Source organism: Mesoplodon densirostris, chromosome 11 (assembly GCF_025265405.1).
Source record: "Mesoplodon densirostris isolate mMesDen1 chromosome 11, mMesDen1 primary haplotype, whole genome shotgun sequence".
NCBI classification, from domain to species: Eukaryota; Metazoa; Chordata; class Mammalia; order Artiodactyla; family Ziphiidae; genus Mesoplodon; species Mesoplodon densirostris.
In genome coordinates, this window is record NC_082671.1 from 83146284 (window position 1) to 83168088 (window position 21805).

At 39.2% G+C, this 21805-nt stretch overlaps 2 protein-coding genes across 7 annotated transcripts in view; one reads left to right on the forward strand and one right to left on the reverse strand.

Moving 5' to 3' along the window:
- Nucleotides 1-3148, reverse strand: part of APAF1 (apoptotic peptidase activating factor 1) — a 94605-nt gene extending 91457 nt beyond the window's left edge. For 2 of the 5 annotated variants that reach the window (XM_060113959.1, XM_060113955.1), the window contains exon 1: nt 1925-2381. The gene's annotated coding sequence lies outside the window, so the exon portion shown is untranslated. Of the gene's footprint in view, nt 1-1529; nt 1816-1924; nt 2382-3084 lie in introns of those variants that run through there. The other 3 variants (XM_060113958.1, XM_060113956.1, XM_060113957.1) reach the window with 3 other exon arrangements.
- On the forward strand, nt 2525-19575 carry IKBIP (IKBKB interacting protein). Of its 2 annotated transcripts, none has more exons than XM_060113960.1 (3): nt 2525-2981; nt 9083-9200; nt 13725-16395. In XM_060113960.1, exons 1-3 carry the CDS (start codon nt 2806-2808, stop codon nt 14559-14561), a joined length of 1131 nt encoding a protein of 376 aa, XP_059969943.1. In that variant the 5' UTR covers nt 2525-2805; the 3' UTR covers nt 14562-16395. The 2 variants fall into 2 exon arrangements, with proteins under 2 accessions (XP_059969943.1, XP_059969944.1); XM_060113961.1 differs by lacking the exon at nt 13725-16395 and adding an exon at nt 18661-19575 and having other exon boundaries at nt 2527-2981.
- Nucleotides 19576-21805: the final 2230 nt, after the last annotated feature.

The following is a 21805-nucleotide window of genomic DNA, read 5'->3' on the forward strand; positions in this document are numbered from 1 at the left end:
TGTTGGTCTCATATAAATGCATAGAGAGATGTTTAGAAGTCTGTTCAACAAAATGTTTGGGTTACTTCCAAGTAGCAAGATTTGGGGGGAATTTTCCCCCGTTCTTTTTTCTTCTTTTCTGTACTGTCTTAATTTTTTTCAATACACATTATCATTTGTACAATTTTAAAACTTCCTTTAAGATTTTATAAACAATGTTCATACTAAAGTCCTAATATTTATAAACTACTTGATTTCTTTACCATCATTAAGACTAAATAGAGCATTCTTGGTATTGAGTATTAGTTCTCACTCAAGATGGGTGTCAGCTGGTAGGTCTTCATTGATAAACACATTTCTCATGTGCTTACTCCACTAATTTTTCAGCTGAGCTACTAACTATGACAAAGCAACAGAAAATATCCTCTGATGTCATTTCTTAGACTAGGAGGACACAAAGAATAATATTCTTCACAGTATAATACTTTAAGTTCCTACCGACTTTATTTCAAATATGATGCAAATTTTTCAATAGGTATAAAACCCAGATCAGAACATTTGCAAGTTTTTAAACAGAATCTATCCAATGTAATACAGTGAGTGTCTAAATGCGTTTATTTATATACTCATTCAATAAACATTTGAGCCCCTCCTATGTGTCAGGCCCTGAATCCACAGAGATTAAATCATACCCCTAAAGGAATTCACAATCTGGTAGGAGAGTAAAATACAGATAATTATAATGTGATGTACTAAGCGCCAAGAGATAAGCACAAGTAATTTTGAGCACACAGAAGAGGAGCAATAATCAGTAAGCTTCATTAATCAATAATCAATAATGACTATAAAAAGTACCACCGAATGTGTCACTTTCAAACACAGGTAAATAGAGCATTTGCCTATGCTTGTCAAGGTTCACAAAATGCCCAGTACTGGCATGAAACTGATTGATAAAAGAAAAAGTTATGGTTAGGATCAAGGCTACATTTTTAAATGTTAGTGTTTTTATTATCTCAAGTTAAACATAAAACGTCCCGGGCTTCCCTGGTGGTGCAGTAATTAAGAACCCCCCTGCCAATGCAGGGGACACGGGTTCGAGCCCTGGTCCGGGTTCGAGCCCTGGTCGGGGGGAATTCCACATGCCGCGGAGCAACTAAGCCCGTGCGCCTCAACTACTGAGCCTGCGCTCTAGAGCCCGTGCGCCACAACTACCCAGCCCGTGTTCCACAAGAGAAGCCAACGCAATGAGAAGCCCGCACACAGCAACAAAGACCCAATGCAACCAAAAATAAATAATAAACTAATTAATTTTTTAAAAATCATATTAAAACATAAAAGTCCCTTAAGTTTTCAGTAACAAAACTCTATTTGACAAAACAAAAATGAACTTTTTAGCTTTTGTCCAATAGCTAAGGCAATAGACACACTCTGACCACCTGAAACTAGTTTCCAACTTTACCTAGCCCTATTAAAACTAAAGACGTTAAGTTTTATACATTTTTTAACTCTGCACACATTTAGATATTCTGAACAAATTCTCAGTGTCCCACCTTTCGTAACCACATCAACATGTAAAGTCAGGGCTCTCCAGGCTTGTGAAATATAAAGGACAATTTCATCCAGGAAAACCGTAATAGTTGACCATTTCCTCTTTAGATAATTTCACTTCCTGGTACAGTATCAGAATGATTAATAATAATTCCTTGACCCAGAATTCTGAGTTTCTAAAATCGACTACTGAACCTCCGAAGAACCGGGTTCGGGGAGAAAAGCGAGGCGCAGTTACCCAAACCTTCGCACCTGGGTCTTCACTGGGAAGAGAAGCCCTGCAAGGACAGACCGGAAAATCAAGGTAGGGGTGAGTGGAGGCAACGGGACTTCCGAAAGGAAATTCGGGGCTCGGGCCACAGCCCGGGGGCAGGTCGGGGCCTCACAGGTGTCTCACCTGGGCCTCCGCAACCGGGGGACTCCTGAAGACCCCCGGGAACCTCCGACCTGCGGAGGAGGCGTCACCCCCGCAGGCGGCCCACGCAGTCCCGAGGCGCCGAGGTGAGTATTCCAACACAGACACAAAGGAAGGAGGGCCACTCGGACTGTCGTTCCTTCCCTCCCGCTGCAGTTGCACCCGGGCGGGAGCCCGGAGCCACTCCGGACGCCGCCGCGTCTACTTCAAGTCCTTGCGGGTCGCTGACAGCCCAGACGCCTCACCTCCGTCTCCCTCACCCCTTCTGCTCAGGAATAAAGCCAGCCTCTCCGCCTCAGGACCGTGGAGCAGTCAAAACCCGCCAGTCCGCCCCGCTGGGACAACGCCGGCCCTCGCATGCCAATAAACACACCCAGAACCCCTCCAGGCGGCCGTCGCCGCGCGCGCTCCGGCTCCAGCTAGCGTCCGCGCGCGCACAAAAAAGCCTCCGCCGCACCAACTGGGGCGTGCCTCGCTCCAACGAAGGGCGGACCGAGGCGGCGGCGCGCTCGACGTGACGCGCGCTGCCCCGCCCCGCCCCGCCCCGCCCCGCCCTCCCCGCGTCCCGGTGGCTTGCAGACGCCTGGGAGCCACGGTTTCCTCGCTTTTGCAGTGTTAACGCAGTTTAGGGAAGTAGGATTGCCGCCTACCCCAGCTGGAGGAACTAGAAAGCGGGTGGCTGGGAGACGCTGTGGAGCAGCGAGAATGGCCGGGAGAGGAAGGGGGCTGGTTTCTGGGCGGTGCCAAGTCTGAAACGGGGCGAGGTTACCGCCGAGCCTTCCCGCGGAGGCTGTAGAGGCCACGTCCCACTACCCCAGGGTGAAGAGGCAGCCCCGGGTTTGTCATTCTCAGGACCTCCAGACATGTCTGAGGTGAAGAGCCGGAAGAGGTCGGCGCCCAAGGGAGCCCCAGCGGAGCCTGGGAAGCGAAGCGAGGGCGGGAAGAGCCCCGAGGGTCGGGGCGGTGGAGGCGGGGGCTGGGCGGACCCCCGGACCGGCGTGAGCCTTCTGTCGCTGGGGACGTGCCTGGGCCTAGCCTGGTAAGTGGTCCGAGGCCGCCCGGTGTCCGGCCTCGCGTGGTCGCCCTCTCTTCTCGGGGTCCCGCGTCTGCCCCGGCCCCGCCCGGCTCGGCGTCCCGCTAACCTCTAGCCCCCACGCATGCGGCTTCTGTTCCTCAGCATCGACCCCAAGGAAGGGACGGCCCAACCTTTATTTTAACTTTCGCTCGTTTCTCGTAATTCATTTTGCTTTTGTACTGCTGGCGTGCCTCGATCGCCCAGCTGAAGCTGAGGCCAAGGTTTGGGAACGTCAACCATTAAGAAATGCAGATTCGGCCAAATTTCATTAAGCGCCTGTACAGGACAGAAGCATTCCCGTTTTTAGAACCCGTTACTTCCTGTCCGCTGTGCATTTGGGACAAATTTGCCCCACCCCATAAATGCCTAGTGGCAACGTTTGCAACCTTAAAAGAATTCATTATGATCTTAAAGCAACAAACGTTCATGATAATATCAAGTTTTGGAAGATAGCTCATATTTTGGTTATTGTGCATGCGTTAAGTCTGTTCCTAAGTTACAGATTGAGTTTTAGTATAACACTTTTGTTCACCTGAAACTAAAAACTTATAGTTTTTAAACCAAGCAAATAGCGATATATTGATGTCATAGGAAAGATGAATATTAAGAAATAACCTTAAAACCAACTTATTTTGTTTTCCTCAATCATATTCTTTAGGATTAACCTATTTCGTTTTAATAACAAGACTGACTCTTTAGAGTTCCCCTCCATTTTTACTGATTTTTGAAGTATTTAGAAGATAGCTATTTATCTTCAAGAATTGGATTTTAGAAGCAGCCCTCGATGTCCTCTCATCTAGAACATTTTTTCCTCTTTTTGGCTGCGTTGGGTCTTCGTTACTGCGCGCGGGCTTTCTCTAGTTGCGGTGAGCGGGGGCTACTCTTCATTGTGGTGCGCGGGCTTCTCATTGCTGTGGCTTCTCTTGTTATGGAGCACGGGCTTTAGGCACACGGGCTTCAGTAGTTGCGGCATGCGGGCTCAGTAGTTGTGGCTTGCGGGCTCTAGAGCGCAGGCTCAGGAGTTGTGGCTCATGGGCTTAGTTGCTCTGCAGCATGTGGGATCTTCCCGGACCAGGGCTCGAACCCGTGTGTCCCCTGCATTGGCAGGTGGATTCTTAACCACTGCGCCACCAGGGAAGTCCTAGAACATTTTTGATGCTAGTAAATTTTGAAGTATACTTTACTGATGACTCATCCTCAGTCAATAAAAGATTTGTTACAATAAAGTGAAATGTTGATTATTAAATATTCTCTTCAAAAAGAGATAAATTGTTATTTTACTAATATATTTGTTTATGGAATATTTTGATCTTAAAAGAATAAATGTACAGAATTTACTGTTTTAAATAAACTGCTTTTTTGTCTTAAATTGCATGACCTTCTTCAGGTAAATCAAAAACTTTGTGTTGGGAAAGTTATTCAGTACTAGAACTTAGTAGGCTAAAATATATATGTTGCTTCTTTCTAGAACCTAATACAACTGGTTTTAGTTACTGAATTTGTTAATTCTCATCCAAGATTCATATTCATATGAGATAAATTACATCAGAAAATGCTCAACTTTTCAATAATTTAGTTACTGTCCTGGGAAAACACACTAACAGGAATCTATAAAGGAAAACAACTGTTGAAAAGCAGACACTTCAGCTCAGGAATTTACTGTTAGTGCCTGCTGTAAAGATACAAACAAGTTATATTCAAGTAGGAAGATTTTATTTGAACTGTGTCTTTGCAAAATAATAAAACAATGCTCAAAGATTATTTCTAAAATGGGCAGATTCAATGATTGTTATTAAATGACTTAATTGCTCTTGTGAAATCTTTTGCGACAAGAGTTGAAGTATAAATACTTTGGTCACTATAGCAAATATGTATTCGTGGTAAATTTGGGAATTTTCTAAATAAAATGCAAACATTTAGCATCTCAAAATACGAAAAAGCACACTGGAATTATAACTAAGCCACTGACATTTTTACCACTAGGATTAGCACCTAAAGATTGGTCTATCAAATCTTTTTGCATGCAATTGTACTGACACTGTTCTGGTTGTTAAAATACAAAATCGACTATATGTGCCTAAATACAGCTTAGGAGTACTCTAATTTTGTCTGATTAAGTTAGGGCAGAGATTTGAACCCTTGCACTGTCCGAGGTTGATTTCAAGGCATCACTATTTCAGTATCTTCAAACCATTAGTCTTTGGATCCTTGTTTGGAAAATAAACAGAGATAATGCAACAAAAGGGTGGTACTTGAACATCTTCTCTCTATTAAACAAAGTCCTGATAATCATCTGTCAGCTTGACAATAAGATGTTGGAGATAACAGTTGCCCAGAACTATAGGGCCTGAGTGTTGGTTTGCATACGTCATTTATAAACTCTTTAAGGAAATTTTCCACGTAAGAGATTGAAGACATTCTGCTTTCAAAAAGTTTTTAAAAGTTATGAAGGTACTAAACAAGACAAAACCTTAAAAGCTTATTACATAGAAATTTAGTCAACTAGAAGTTCCATTGTAAAACTTTTAAAGTTTCTTCTGGAAATTTCAACAGATTTTTTAATTGCCTTTATAAAAGTTTGTCATGGCATTTGTGATAATTATGTATCAGAAGTCAAAAGCTCTTTCAACCATCAGATCATTCAGGGTTTTTTTTTCTCTATCTAATACAACTTTCTCTATAAATCATTTATACAGTAAAATCTTGGCTAACCCCATTTTTCAGCTTTTGTTGTTAGTGGAGTTTAATCTGAAAGACAGTTATCCTTTAATTACCTTGATTTTTTAAAATGGAATATGGTCTGTGTGTTCCTGAACTTTCAGTATTATGCTGAAAATGAAGTTGCTGTATGAAACATACAGCTAAATGGGTACTGACTCTTTCTCGTTACTAAGTTGAAACAGAGCCAGAGAAAAATCCTGTATATATAAATCCTCCATCAGCTGTCTGACATCTAGGCCTCCTAAAGGAGCTATGCAGAGACAAGACTCCAAGGAAATGCATGGTTTATTCCCACAGGGCCCTGAATCTATGTGAGTTCTCTGTAAACTGCAATGGATTATGAAGAAGTCAGGAAGATTCCCTTTGTAAAGCCTACACTAAGGTGGCCAATTAATCCGGGTCCTTTTCTCCTACATCCATACCTTCAAGATCTTTACCTATGATAGTGAAAAGAGGGCCCAAAACAGGGTAAGAGAATGCTTCTTTTCCTATTAGTGGGTCTCATCCATTCACTTCATCTTTTGTTTGCTATAAACCCAACCCTGGTTCAAAGTGTGACAGGCCTGGGGCTTCTGTCAAGTGTTAAGTAGAAGGGAGCCCTGATCCATTTTACTACTCTAGGCTTGTCAGAGGAATGGGAAAAGCAGCTGTGCAAAGCAATTCAAAAGAAAGGGCCAAGGTACGTAAAGAGAATAGTTGACGTTTTATGTTCAAGGCATTTTAAGAGCTTTATTAATATGAACCTGTTTAATCTCTACAACACCCTATGAACTAAGTAGTTTTATCCCCACTTTGCAGATGAGGAAACTAGCAAAGGTAAGTTAAATAACTTGCCCAAGGTGCTTGTACAGCTAGTAAATGGCAGAGCCAAAGTTGCCTAGCTTCACATTCATCCAGTATGATATGCTGTCTACCTTTGATATTAATCCAAAAAGAGGCCAAGACCCTAGAAATAGAAATCCCTAGTCCAGAATTGTTTATAATCCTTTCTCCTCCTAGAAGCTGTAGCCCTTAGCAGACCCTAATTGTTGTCTCACCTAAACGAAGGAAGATAGGGAGTAAGGAGGTCTTGAACTGCTCCTGTTAGAAAATGCCTCTGACTCATAAAAAGGAAACAGCACCTTGGGCATAATCTGGATGCCAGTTTCAAAAATTAGTGTTTCACAATTGAAACCACCTTCTCTCAGTGTACATTTTTGGCTTCTAGAAGAATCATCCTCTTCCTTAATGTTAAATGAGTTAATATTTATAATGCACTTAGAATAGTGTCTGGCAGTTCGAAGTGAAAATAAAACATGTATTTTAACTCAGCATCATACAGACCACTGTTGATTATTTTCATTACTAGCACTAAGTAAACTTTATACTTCTTTTTTCTTTTATGCACTATTCATATATAGAAATGGTGAATTTTATTTTTTTATTTTGGTGAGAAGCTAGCCATGAAAAAAACTACAAATTATCATCAGAGATGGTCACTAATATGATACAGTTTTCTTCAAGCTTTTCCTTAATATTTGAATTTTGAAGAGAAGTGTGGAGATAACATTAAAAAGAGTAAATAAAACAGAAAGTCCTGTAATGAATTTTTGTGGATCAACCTTCATAAAAAATTCCTCTTATAATAATGATTTTATTCTAAATGAACACACTGATCTATAGGATAAACCCATGAGGTTAACACTGGAGTAATGGATGATAAAACTAGTTCCTGAAATTAGACATTTCTTTAGACCATCTTTCTCCTTCATCTCTGTCTGCTGGTCCCTAAAAGCCAAGAATGAAATAGCCAATCAGAAAAGAATTGTCTACACATCCTTCTTTGAAATTAGGATAATAGTGTTTTCTAATAACGAGAAGTTTTGTTTAAAAGTTCATATTAACACACAGGAGAAGTCAATCTGTACTAATTATGTAACCTGGGCTTACTTAATTCACTGTTATAGAATAAACATTAGCCATCATCAAAAGAAATTTCATACAACATTGTAAACATTTGTTTAAAATGCAAATACTCCATTTTAGTTTTGGACAGTTTTATAAACAACAGTTAGCCTAATGATATTTATGAGTTTGATTCAGTCACCTCTCCATTGAGTTTTGAATCTAAATGTTTGTCTTTCAGTGGAAGTCATTTTTACAATAAAGTGACAACTGTCGTTGTCATCTTGGCTGGGAGATTTGAAAATTTACAATATCTAAGTCACATCCCAAACCAATTAAGTCAGAATTTCTGTGGTAAGACCCAGGCATTACACTTTTTTAAAGCTACCAGGTAAGGGCTTCCCTGGTGGCGCCGTGGTTAAGAATCAGCTTGCCAGTGCAGGGGACACGGGTTCGTGCCCCGCTCCAGGAAGATCCCTCATGCCAGGGAGCAACTAAGCCCGTGCGCCACAACTACTGAGCCTGCACTCTAGAGCCCGCGTGCCACAACTACTGAAGCTCGCACGCCCAGAGTCCGTGCTCCGCAACAAGAGAAACCACGGCAATGAGAAACCTGCGCACCGTAGCAGAGTACGCCACGCTCACCGCAAGTAGAGGAAGCCGGCGTGCAATAACGAAGACCCAACACAGCCAAATAAATGAATTTTTTTTTTTGAAGAAGAATCTGCCTGCCAATGCAGGGGACATGGGTTCCAGCCCTGGTCGGGGAAGATCCCACATGCCGCAGAGCAACTAAGCCCGGGCACCACAACTACTGAGCCTGCGCTCTAGAGCCCGCAAGCCACAGCTACTGAAGCCCACGCGCCTACAACCCGAGCTCTGCAATAAGAGAAGCCACCGCAGTGAGAAGCCCGCGCACTGCAACGAAGAGTAGCCCCCGCTCGCCGCAACTAGAGAAAGCCCGGGCGAAGCAACGAAGACCCAACACAGCCAAAAATAAAAATAAATAAATTTTTAAAATTTAAAACTAGGGCTTCCCTGGTGGCGCAGTGGTTGAGAGTCCGCCTGCCGATGCAGGGGACACGGGTTCGTGCCCCGATCCCGGAAGATCCCACATGCCGCGGAGCGGCTGGGCCCGCGAGCCATGGCCGCGGAGCCTGTGTGTCCGGAGCCTGTGCTCCGCAACGGGAGAGGCCACAGCAGTGAGAGGCCCGCGTACAGCAAAAAAAAAAAAAAAAAAAAAAATTAAAACTAAAGCTGCCAGGTGACTCCAATATGCAGTGAAGCTGTTGAACCACTGGACTGCGTATTCACTCCTCGCTTCTTATAAAAGCTGCCACTACCTATACCAGAATTTATGTTGTCCTTATCAGAAGTGGGCATAAAATACTGCTTTAACATCCGAACTTAAATGGGTTTGAGTTAGGAAGTAGTGACTTTTTTTTTTTCCCCTTTTTCAGGTTTGTATTTCAGCAGTCGGAAAAGTTTGCAAAGGTGGAAAACCAATACCAGTTACTGAAAATGGAAACCAACGAATTCCAAGGGCTTCAAAGTAAAATCAGTTTAATTTCAGAAAAGGTAATTATTAATTGGCATATTTGGGGAGATTTTATCGTTTTTCTTCCCCATTGCCACCCTTCTACCCCAGTTGATAAATTCTTTTTTCCTGCCTTTTAGACCATTACTACTTTAACTCTCACTGGTTTTCCTACTTCTTCACATCCTCCCTTTAATCCAACTTAGTCTTAGCTTACATTTCAAAAGGACAAGAATTTTCTAATATATGACAAATGTTATTGTTTAAAAAGACCAATATTGTCATATTGACGTGACCTCAATTTTCTATTTAAATATCAAGTATCTTGAGCACTGAAAATATTATTGATTTTTAGATATAAAATTAAAATAGGAGTAGCACTTTTTGGACTAAGATCCATCAGTTTTTTTTCTTTATTTCCACTTGGTAAGCATATATATTCATATGCATATAAGAATGACTAACCTAAAATAAATATTGATTTTTATAGACAAATGAAAATCCATGTCTATTTTGTGTTTCGTCAAGCTGCAAATACAAGTGCATTACTACTGTGATTCTTAGAAATGTGAGACAGATAAAAAATTTTTAACTACCACATGTCTCAGGAGAAGGTCAGCTGCACCCAATAAGTCATCATGTGGGCCTTGTCTGGCTATCAGAGACCAAGCTATCATTGGGAAACATGGCTTGTTTGTTCCTTTGTTCATCACTGAGCCTTTACTCTGTGATAAGGTAGAAAAGGATTTGTGCTTGGCCCCAGGGTAAGCAAAGATGTTGCAAAAATAGATAGAAATGACATAGACGGCCTAAGTCCCTGCAGCCTGATGCACAGAATAAACCTGTAATCCCCAAGAAGAGAAGAGTCATGGATTAAAATTATCCCTTACACATGCCAGTGAATTCCATGGAGGGTGAGTTTAGAGGCCTCTGGGAAGGTGCTGCAAGAGTTGGTATTTTGACCTAGGGCTCAGGTTGGAAACTGATTGTAGTTATCGAAAGCCCTCTAATCAGAGCAAACGTAATGACAGAAAAAATTCCAGGAGATAGAAACTTCATGTACTTAAATGCTATTGAAAACAAATTTTGAAGAAAGATTTCCTTTTTAAATGAGCATTTTGGCAGCAATTAAAATGCTTTTAGTGAATCTCTGCCTTGCAAGCTTGGAACCTGGTAAGGAGGACAAAGATTTAACATATGATTAGAATTTGAAGTCAAATATTACAGGAGATTAGAGCCTGGCCTGTCGGCTATCACTCTCAGTATCTCTCCCCAGTAGCCCTCTAGTTTCCCTCTTCTAATATCTAATTACTCCTAAGCAGCTGTAAGATGGAACACTGCCCTAAGGGTTGGTTTTTTTTTGGCTGCGTTGGGCGTTTGTTGCTGTGCGCAGGCTTTTCTCTAGTTGCTGCGAGTGGGGGCTACTTTTCATTGTGGTGCACGAGCTTCTCACTGTGGTGGCTTCTCTTGTTGTGGAGCTCAGGCTCTAGGCGAGCAGCAGCCTTCAGTAGTTGTGGCACACGGGCTCAGTAGTTGTGGCTCACGGGCCTAGTTGCTCTGCGGCATGTGGAATCTTCCCACACCAGGGCTCAAACCCGTGTCCCCTGCGTTGGCAGGCGGATTCTCGACCACTGTGCCACCAGGGAAGTCCCTGTCCTAAATTTTTTGTATTAAATCTACAGTTTGGTAGACTGAGAATGTAAACCTAAGGGCTTCTCCATGCATAAATTAAAATATTCATTTTTTTCTTACTTTCCACTATGTGGCCAATTTTATAATAGGCAATGTTTTCAATAAAACTCATGTAGATTAAAAAAATGCTTTTGTAAGCAACAAGGATGTATTTTATGGCACAGGCAAATATAGCCATTTGTTTGCAATAACTTTAAATGGAGTATAATCTGTAAATCTATGTTGTACACTTGAAACTAATATAAGATTGTTAATCAACTATACTTCAATTAAAAGTAAATAAATAAATGCCTTTGACCAGATAATTAAAATATCATCCTAGGATCCAAGAAATATTGTCTTCACATAGTTTGTTCTCTCCCAGTCTGCCCTAGGAGTAGTTTAACAATAGCTGCCTCTTTACAAAGCTGGTCCTAAAGGCCAGCTTAATGCAGTAGGAGGGGAAAACAACTAGACATGGGCTCTCATCATAACTGTGTGACTTTGGAAAAATCACTTTAACTTCTCTTGGCCTCTATTTCATCATTTATTAAATGAGAATATCAAGATTTGTGTAAGGATCAGATGAGATACAATATATATGCAAGCTCTTTGAAAACTTCCAAGCAGTAATAAATTTAAGATATTAACTTTTGTAAAAAATGAAGAATGCTTAGACTATAATGGCAGCCCATAAATGCTAGCTATTGTGGTGTACTAGTCACTTATTGTTTGCAGATGAAGTCTTGAGACCTTTGTTATCCTGAAAAGTTGATCTTATAATTGGAGTCTCCTGGGTTATACTGCCTCCAGGTTATAGTGATGCTCTGGTGAACAGCCTAAACAAGAAATTACCTTGGATTAAGATAAGCTTGTTGGGCTTCCCTGGTGGCGCAGTGGTTGGGAGTCCGCCTGCCGATGCAGGGAACACGGGTTTGTGCCCACATGTCGAGGAGCGGCTGGGCCCATGAGCCATGGCCGCTGAGCCTGCACGTCCAGAGCCTGTGCTCCGCAGCGGGAGAGGCCACAGCAGTGAGAGGCCCGCGTACCGCAAAAAAAAAAAAAAAAAAAAAGCTTGTCTCTGCAAAATGCTGCTAATAAGACAACTAAACATAACACTATTACCAATGTACAAGTATTTCTCATAGTTGGTGTTTTTAAAGGAACTTGTATTATAGCTACATGTATTCATTAAAAACAAGGTTTCAGAGCGATACTGTTATGCATTGTTCCCAGCTATCACCTGGAACTGCTTCAGGTCCTGATTGGGGTGGACCCAGGAGGTTTCTGGCCATTCTTCTTACTAAATATCAAGAAACATGTTCTTTATACCCTGGATATGGGGACTACAAAAAGGCATAAAACATGGTCTCTTCCCCTAAGGAATTTAGAAGCTCTCATAGCTTCTCCTGGCTAATTCATCAGTATAGGGACTATACTGTATCTTTGTTTTTATATCCAGTGTCTAGCACAAGGTCTGGCACAGAGTGAACACTCAAGAATTCTTGAATTATATGCACTAAATGCCAAATAAGTTGCAAATATGTAATATGATAGATTCTACAGGAGTTCAGGCTCTCATGGCTAGGGTCATGGAAGAATGCTGCACTGAAAACCTGAGACCTGGTCTGAGCCTTGAAGGAAGGACAGAACTTAGCTAAACAAAGAGGAAGGAAGGCTAACATATAGAGAAGTTATGGAATTTGGGACTTCCTCCTAGAAGTGTTAGGAAACGTCTTAAGGGGTTTTTAATGTTGTACCACGATGTACATAGCAGTTTTTAAAACCTTAAATCTGGCTGTAGTGTGTAGGATGATTTAGAGGAAGTAACTAGAAGCAGCTATTAGATAATATTTCTATAGTATTTTCCTTGATCATCGAAGTTCAGTTTGGATGCCCTGTGTAAGTGCTTCCATAGCTCTTTCCCTGTCACAGCGCATGTAGACTTTGCTTTCTCCCCAATTAAACTAAGCTGCTTAAGGGCAGAACTGTGTCTTGTACAGTATTATGTCTTCAACATAATGCTGCAAACATCTGATAAATTAATGATCATTTCTAGGCCTTCCTGTAGTCTCTAAGGCTGTTATCTTTGTGTGAGTATAGGCTAAGAAAGAGGTCCACAACCTGGTCCTTCTATATTCTAGACATTTTAGGAGATGCTAGGAGCTTACCATAATTTATAGATACTTAGAACACTTTACTGTTTGACATCAATTATCTCTGTAAACTGATTTTTTATTCACTTTTTGCCTTTGTGATTGTTATAAGATCTGATTCTGGTACCTTTTCTGCAAGAGGTCAGTCAACAATTTTTTTTTTTCAGGCAGAAAGTCTTCCAGAATCATAGAACTTAGGAAAGTTAACAAATTTTATAACTAAGTCAGTTTCTAAAAAGCCAAATAACTATTAAAATGACAGCTAATTTGCTTTCCATTGGAATAAAAAAGAAGGAAATGTGATATACTTCAGACTTCTTTAACATTATTTTTCTTTTGAATATCCCTCCATGAAAATGCACAAATATTTAGGATTATAAGTTCAGGTGTATACAGTTGGCCCTCCATATCTGTGGGTTCCTCACCCAGATATTACATGAGGGACTTGAGCACCCATGGATTTTGGTATCCACAGGAATACCAATGCCCCACAGGTGGATACCTAGGGATGCGGGACAACTGTATTTTTCTACCATAGTGCTAATCTATTAAATGTGTTTAAAACATGTTTTTAACAACTTAAATATGTAACAATTGTTTTTGTCTGTATGATTCTTATGTATTTGGATATTTTAGACATCTTCAGAATTTGAACTTGGCAAGTGATTGTTAAAGTTTGTTTCCCTAATATAAAAGTTATTAAGTAGCCTTGGGAATTGTTTTGTGTTATAAATGCAGCTTGCAACTACTGAAAGTATCCTGCAGGAAGCTACATCATCCATGTCTTTGGTGACCCAGTTTGAGCAGGAAGTATCCAGCCTCCAAAGTATCATGTATGACATTCAGAATAGTGAAGAGATGCTCACTCAAAAGATGCAAAGCCTTAATGAGAAATTCCAGAACGTTACAGATTTCTGGAAGAGAAGCCTAGAAGAAATGAATGTTAATACAGACATTTTCAAATCAGAATCAAAACATATACATTCTCAAGTTACTGCCCAAATTAACTCAGCTGAACAAGAAATAAAATTGCTCACTGAGAGGCTAAAAGATTTGGAAGATAGCACAGTAAGAAATATTAGAACTATAAAAAGACAAGAAGAGGAGGATCTTCTGCGTGTAGAGGAGCAGCTTGGCTCCGACACAAAAGCACTTGAAAAGTTAGAAGAGGAACAACATGCTCTCTTTGCCAGAGATGAAGACCTGACTAATAAACTTTCCAGCTACGAACCCAAAGCTGAAGAATGCAAGACGCAGTTGCCAACAATTGAAAGTGCTATTCGCTCTGTTCTCAGAGTCTCTCAGGATCTGATAGGGACAGAAAAAAAAATGGAAGACTTGACTCTTCAGATGTTTAATATGGAAGACGATATGCTGAAAGCAGTGTCTGAAATAATGGAGATGCAGAAAACCCTTGAAGAAATTCAGTATGATAATAGCATATTAAAGATGCAGAATGAACTGGATGTTCTAAAAGGAAAAGTTCATGATTTTATAGTATATTCAAGTACAAGAGAAAAGGGGACTCCAGAAGAATATAATCTAGAAAATAAAGGAATTGATAGTGATTTTTGAACGCACTACATTTATCCTGATGAACCACATTATTATACATAAACTGATTAGTCCCATGCTTTTGAGTTATTTTGATATGCCTCACTTTACCCTACATTATTGGAAAATAAGTGAGGTGTCCACACAAATGTGTTATCCAGAGAGTCAAAGCTTATCTTTTTAAGCAATAAAACTTATTTCATTTTCACCATTTTAAATAGAAACATTTCTAAAATATATATTTCTCTACTTTTTTGAAGCAATATACTTAATATTTTTTAATGTTTTTCTAATAATTAATGGACATTATTGTGAATTTTATCTGTCATATTGGACCCAAATATATTAATGTCCCTAGGAGCTATTGAGGGGTGTTTACCTCCTCACTCGACCCCAGTTTGCTATTTTTCAAACCTTCTGTCTATTTCTTATACCTTTTTTTTTTTTTTTTTTTTGCGGTACGCGGGCCTCTCCCTATTGTGGCCTCTCCCGTTGCGGAGCACAGGCTCCAGACGCGCAGGCCCAGCGGCCATGGCTCACGGGCCCAACTGCTCCGCGGCACGCGGGATCCTCCCGGACCGGGGCACGAACCCGCGTCCCCCGCATCGGCAGGCGGACTCCCAACCACTGCGCCACCAGGGAACCCCATCTTATACCTTTTCTGTTACCTGAAAAGGTGACCCACTGACCTGATCTTACTGTCAGGTTGATCAGTGATGTTTTCACCTCAGCCAGTTTTTCATTTCCTTTGCAATTTACTGCAGGCTAAGAATCCAGACAACCAAGTTCATAGGAATTTTGTCTAAAATAAAAGATAACATGCCTGAGGGAGAGCCTGGAATGCTTTGCTATGAATTAATATGCACTTTTTGAAAACTATGGAGACTGGGAAATATTTTTACTTTTTGTTAAGGTTCTAAACTGTTATAGATACTTGTAAGAAATTTTTTTTAAAGAATAAATGTGTTCTTTTTGAAAGTTTTCCCTATGAATTAAGTGTGCATCCTGTGAAGTATGGACTTTGGGAATATCTTTGTATACCTGGGCGTTTTTTGTTTTGTTTTTTTTTAAGGTTCTGTGTTACAGACTCTTGTGTTTGCTAGGTACATGATCTCTAGATAAATTATTCTACTTACAATAAAAATACACTAATAAGCCTGTGGCCTATTTTAAAGAAGAAAAAGCAGCATAATGAGATACGATGTGATAATTATGGTAATAAAATATGTCATTATTTTAGAGTCCCCAAACTAATTACCCAACCAAATTTGTTTTACATAGTGATTTTATTTTACACAAAATTATATAATAGAGTCAAGAATAAGACATGGACATATTGAGATGAAATTAAGGGGAGGTCTAGACAGATTTTTGCAATAATGATAATCGGAAATGTACAAGTTTGGGGAAGCACATAACACTTTTATTGGTAAACTGATGTATCAAGGGTGTCCAAGGTTGGTGTTGAAAAAACTGAGTTAACTGCATTTGAAAGTACTGTTCTAACAACATGTTTCTTCTTGCCAATAACCAACTATAGTCCCAGTTTTATAATGCAATTTCAGTGGAATTAAACACAAAGAACTTGAAAGAAGTCAGTTACAAAAGGTAGTTGTGGTCAGGTGGTTTTATTATGTAAATCTGTACATTTTTTGAAAAATCCCAAATAAGTTCTACTTTGGGGTTAGGAAGGCCTATGGTAGACAGCCATGGGTCATAGGCATAGCATTAATTTTTAGAATATTAACATTAAATTTCTTGACTTCTGAATATGTAAATTCTTGTCTGTGTGCATTAACAAAATTGTATTTGTTTGCTTTTATTTTCACGCTAATAAAATAGATTATAAAGTTAACTGGAACTTTGTCGTTTCAACCTCCATCCTGCCAGGGCATATGTGATCTCTTGTACTCTTTACTTTTTATTTATTTATTTATTTACTTACTTACTTATTTATTTATTGGTGTGTCACCAGGTTTGATACATCATTATTATTAACTATGGTATGTACTATAGTAATGTGTACAGAAAATAAATGGAAATAAGGTGGCCACTGTGCTCTATAGTGACAATTCCAAGGGAAACAAAAACTGCCCTTATACAAGTATTTCATGAGTAAATATTATGTACATGTATGTACACATGTATATATTCCTTTATTCAGGGGTCTTCCTATAAAAACTTGTCACTAGAGAGATTTAGATGTACCTCATTTGTCTTCCTCTGTTTCTTAAATTCATTTATTTAACACAGATACTTGAAATTTCAAAAACTTTCCTGTGTATCAAATATTAAATTACATTGTTAGTTTTTCCTTTAAGGAAGATTACCATATCCTAAGACACATTTTTGTATCTTTGTAATTAATGATAAATTTTACATTAAGTTTCTGATAGTAGTGTCCATTTTTTTAATTAGCACATATAAATCACTTTTACAAAACAAACACCTAATTTTCTTAACCCTTCGATGTAAAGTTAAAAAGTATATTTGTAGGGCTTCCCTGGTGGCGCAGTGGTTGAGAGTCCGCCTGCTGATGCAGGGGACACGGGTTCGTGCCCCGGTCCGGGAAGATCCCACATCCAGCGGAGTGGCTGGGCCCGTGAGCCATGGCCACTAAGCCTGCGTGTCTGGAGCCTGTGCTCCGCAACAGGAGAGGCCACAACAGTGAGAGGCCCGCGTACTGCAAAAAAATAAAAATAAAAAGAAAGAAAGAAAGAAAGCAATGCTTTCCTAGAAAACAATCTGAAAGCTAAATGTGCAAAAGTGGAACAACTGACTTACATGTTATAAATGGGATTCCTTTTTTCAATGTAATCACAATGTATATCTGTGTTACGACACAGGCTTTGACAATATATTTTACGTTTGTTCTTTAATTTTTTTTCTTCATAGTTTAGCATACAGCGCACAGGCTTAAGTTAATCTTCTGACTGAAACAATTGAAACCTGACAATTCCTATGTGTTTTATTTTTTTAATTAAATAAATTTGACATACAACATTGTGTAAATTTAAAGTGTACAACATGATACTTTGATACATTGATATATTCAGCCTTGAGAAAGGATATCCTGTCATTTGTGACAACATGGATAGACCTCACGCATGTATGTTTTAATTTTCAATTTTGTATTGTTTATGATACTTACCCATCTTATCACTATAATCAACACTTTAATATTCCCCTTTCCCTCTTAACTTTATTAACTGATGGCACAATGCAATAAAAATTCAAATATTAAAAATACAATAAAATAAAATAACTCAATTTCCCCAAAACTGCTATATAAACACACGCACACAACAACAAAAATAACAACTTGAAATATTGCCAGGCAGTTGTGTGGCTCAAAATGTTCATCATCTGATTTGTCCAAGTTAAACCAAAACAATTTAGAGACATCAGTATTCAATGGATGCTGGGGAAGGGGGATGGCATTGAAACATCCAAAAGTTGAGAATCACTTGTATTTGGAATCATGGAATTTTAGAACTTTGGAGATAGTGTTTTGTTTGTTTGTTGTTTTTTTTTTTTACATATCTATCATCTCTATTAAACTACTGAACTGAGTTGAAGCCACAACCGAAGCTGTACTCATCTTTATGTTCCTCAGACTTCACATGCCTGACAACACACTAGGAACTTAAGGATTACTAATTGAATGGAATTAGTTCAATACCCCAGAAAAGTATTCATAAAAGTAATAGGACAATAAAGTCCCTTCATTCTAGCACTTGTACCTACAAACAAACTTGCGTTTCAGAAGTCATGTTGTCTTGTTTGACCCCCCAAATTTACCGAAATTCATCTAGAGGGGGCTTCCTCCTCCCTTCTCCAGCAACTGAAGATACATCATTTTCCCTCATTTAGCTCATTTTGTCACCATGCAGAGGACTGATGGTGCAAAAATAACTGGAAAATGCCATTTGCAGTCACATGAAATTTCCTCAATGTTTTCCTTCCTATTCATTAGCAATACACTTGATGCATCTTTTACCAAATGCTTTCCAGAATAGCAGTAACTTTATAGTTTAAAATAACACCTAACATTTAAGTTGAATTTTAAATGTTAAGCTTTTACTCAATTTAATTATTCTGGTACTATATTTTCTTACAGTGTCAGAAGTCTGAAGCTATCATAGAACAATTGAAGTCTTTTCAAATAATTACTCATCTAAAGCGTCTACAGGAGGAGATTTATGAAGTGAAAACTTGGTCCAACAGGATAACTGAAAAGCAGGATGTATTGAATAACAATTTGACCACTGTTTCTGCAGATGTTACAAAAGTAGACCAAAGTACAACTTCCATGGCAAAAGATGTCGGTCTCAAGATTACAACCGTAAAAACAGATATGCGACGTATTTCAGGTTTAGTAACTGATGTAACATCACTGACAGATTCTGTTCAAGAACTAGAAAATAAAATTAAAAAAGTAGAAAAAAATACAGTAAAAAACATAGGTGATCTTCTTTCAAGTAGCATTGACCGAACAACAATGCTCCGAAAGACAGCATCTGACAATTCACAAAGAATTAATTCTGTTAAGAAGATACTTTCTGAGCTACAGAGTGATTTCAGCAAGCACACAGATAGATTTTTAAGCTTAGAAAGTGACAGAGCTAAAGTTCTGAAGACAGTGACTTTTGCAAATGATCTAAAACCAAAGGTGTATAATCTAAAGAAGGACTTTTCCCGCTTGGAACCCTTGGTAAATGATTTAACAGTACGCATTGGGAGATTGGTTACTGACTTACTACAAAGAGAGAAAGAAATTGCTTTCTTAAAAGAGAAAATATCTAACTTAACAATAGTCCGAGCTGAGATTAAGGATATGAAAGATGAAATAAAACACATTTCAGATATGGATTAGCTTGAAATTATTTAGATTAGACTGAAGAAACTTTTTAATGGGACCTCTGTCATGTTATAAAAAGACTGACAAGTCAGAAATAATGAAATTTTGGAGTAAATACTATTTTGTATTTGTTTCTATTTTGTACAGTAAAAATAAAAGTTTTTAAAGGACTGAGCACTGGATTTTCCAAAATAAATATGCTCAAATGTATTTAAAACTTTATATAAAACATGTTTGCAACTTTATATAGTAAGAACCTTATGCATCCCCCTTACATATACGTGCATATGTTCGCATGAACGCACGCACATGCACACACACATACACACTCGGGCTGCCAGTCTAGCGCTGGGAAATCTAGATGGGGCAGGATCTGAATCCCCACTTGCCCTTGCTAACTGCCAAGGAGCATAGTACGTGTGGTTGGGGCCCAGCTGAAGAACTGCCCATCAGGATCAGGGCTGTAACATATATTATCCATTTAGAGTAAGAGAAACTAGAAAGGTCACAACCAGGGAGCTGTAGAAAAAGAATCATGTAAGATTTCCTGGGTCCTTTATGGCTTTAGGAAACAGGGAAAGGTCACCTAAAATGAGGTAGGGAAGTGGCATCTAGAGCAGGGTTTGCGGGGTGCGGGGCAGCACAGATTGCAGGGGGCTTGCCAAGCCTCAGATGGAGGCTGCCCCAAAGCAGCACAACTCGTGTGGTGTTGATGTGACCAGAAGCAGCCAAAGCAAAGAAGTTCTAACATTTGAAACAGCATCACATTAGCAATTCCACTTATATAAAATTCTAGAAAATCCAATCTCATATGTAGGGGCAGAAAATAAATCAGTGGTTGCCTGGGAAGTATAACTTTTAAAGAAGCACAAAGAAATCTTGAGGGGTGAAGGATGTTTATTATCTTGATTGTCTTGATGGTTTCATGGGTATAGACTTGTGTCAAACTCATCAAATTGTACTCTTTAAATATGTGCAGTTTATTGTACATCAATTATTCCTCAATAAAGTCATAAAAAAGTACAATATAATAATCTAAAAAAAAAACCCACCCACAAACATTAGCCCTAGTTTCAAATGCCTAGCATGAACAGTATCCAGATGCATAGAACTAGTTACCTCAAAAAGAAGAGTTTATGAATTTTTTTCTTCTGGTTTTACTGAGATGTAATCGACATATAGCACTGTAGAAGTTTAAGGTGTGCAACGTTATGATTTGACTTACATATATCATGCAGTGATTATCACAAGTTTAGTGAACATCCATCATCTCCTATAGATACAAAATGAAAGAAATAGAAAATACATATTTTTCTTTGTGATGAGAACTCAGGATTTACTCTTAACCTTCATATATAACATACACCAGTGTTAATTATATTTATCATGTTGTACATTATATCCCTAGTATTTCTTTATCTTGTAAATTTGTACCTTTTGACTACCTAATCCAATCCCCCTCCCCCACCCCCCACCTCTGATAACCACAAATCTGATCTCTTTTTCTATGAATTTGTTTGCTTGTCTGTTTTTGAAGTATAACTGACCTGCAACACTACAACACTACATTAGTTTCAGGTACACAACATAGTGGTTTGATTTTTTTTTTTTTTTTTGTCACAGCTAGTGGCTTGCAGGATAGTTCCCCCACCAGGGACTGAACCCAGGCACTCGGCAGTGAAATCGCGGAGTCCTAACCACTGGACCGCCAGGGAATTTTCCCTGATTTGATTTTTTTTTACATTTCAAAATGATCACCATGGTAAGTCTAGTTGCTTCTGTCACCATGAAAACATATTACATAATTATTAACTCTATTCCCCACACTACATTTCATCCCATGACTCATTTATTTTGTAACTGGAAGTTTGTACCTCTTAATCTCCCCACCTATTTCTCTCCCCTCCCACCCCCCCTCCCCTCTGGCAACCACCTGTTTGTTCTCTATCTCCGAGTCTGTTTCTGTTTAGTTATGTTCGTTCATTTGTTTTGTTTTTTAGATTCCACATATAAGTGAAATCATACAGTATTTTTGTCTTTCTCTGTCTGACTTATTTCACTTGGTATAATACCGTCTAGGTCCATCCATATTGTCACAAATGGCAAGATTTCATTCCTTTTCATGACTAATATTCCATTGTGATATATACCCCATTGTGATATGTGATATATACCCCATTGTGATATATGGTATACCCCATATCTACCCCATCTTCTTTATCCATTCATCTATTGATGGGCACTTAGGTTGCTTCTATATGTTGGCAATTGTGAATAATGCTGTAATGATCATAAGGGGTGCATAGGGGGTGCATATTTTTTCAAATTAGTTTTTTTATTTTCTTTGGTTAGACACCCAGGAGTGGAATTGCTGTTGGGGAGAGCCAGGTCCCAGGGTCTCTGG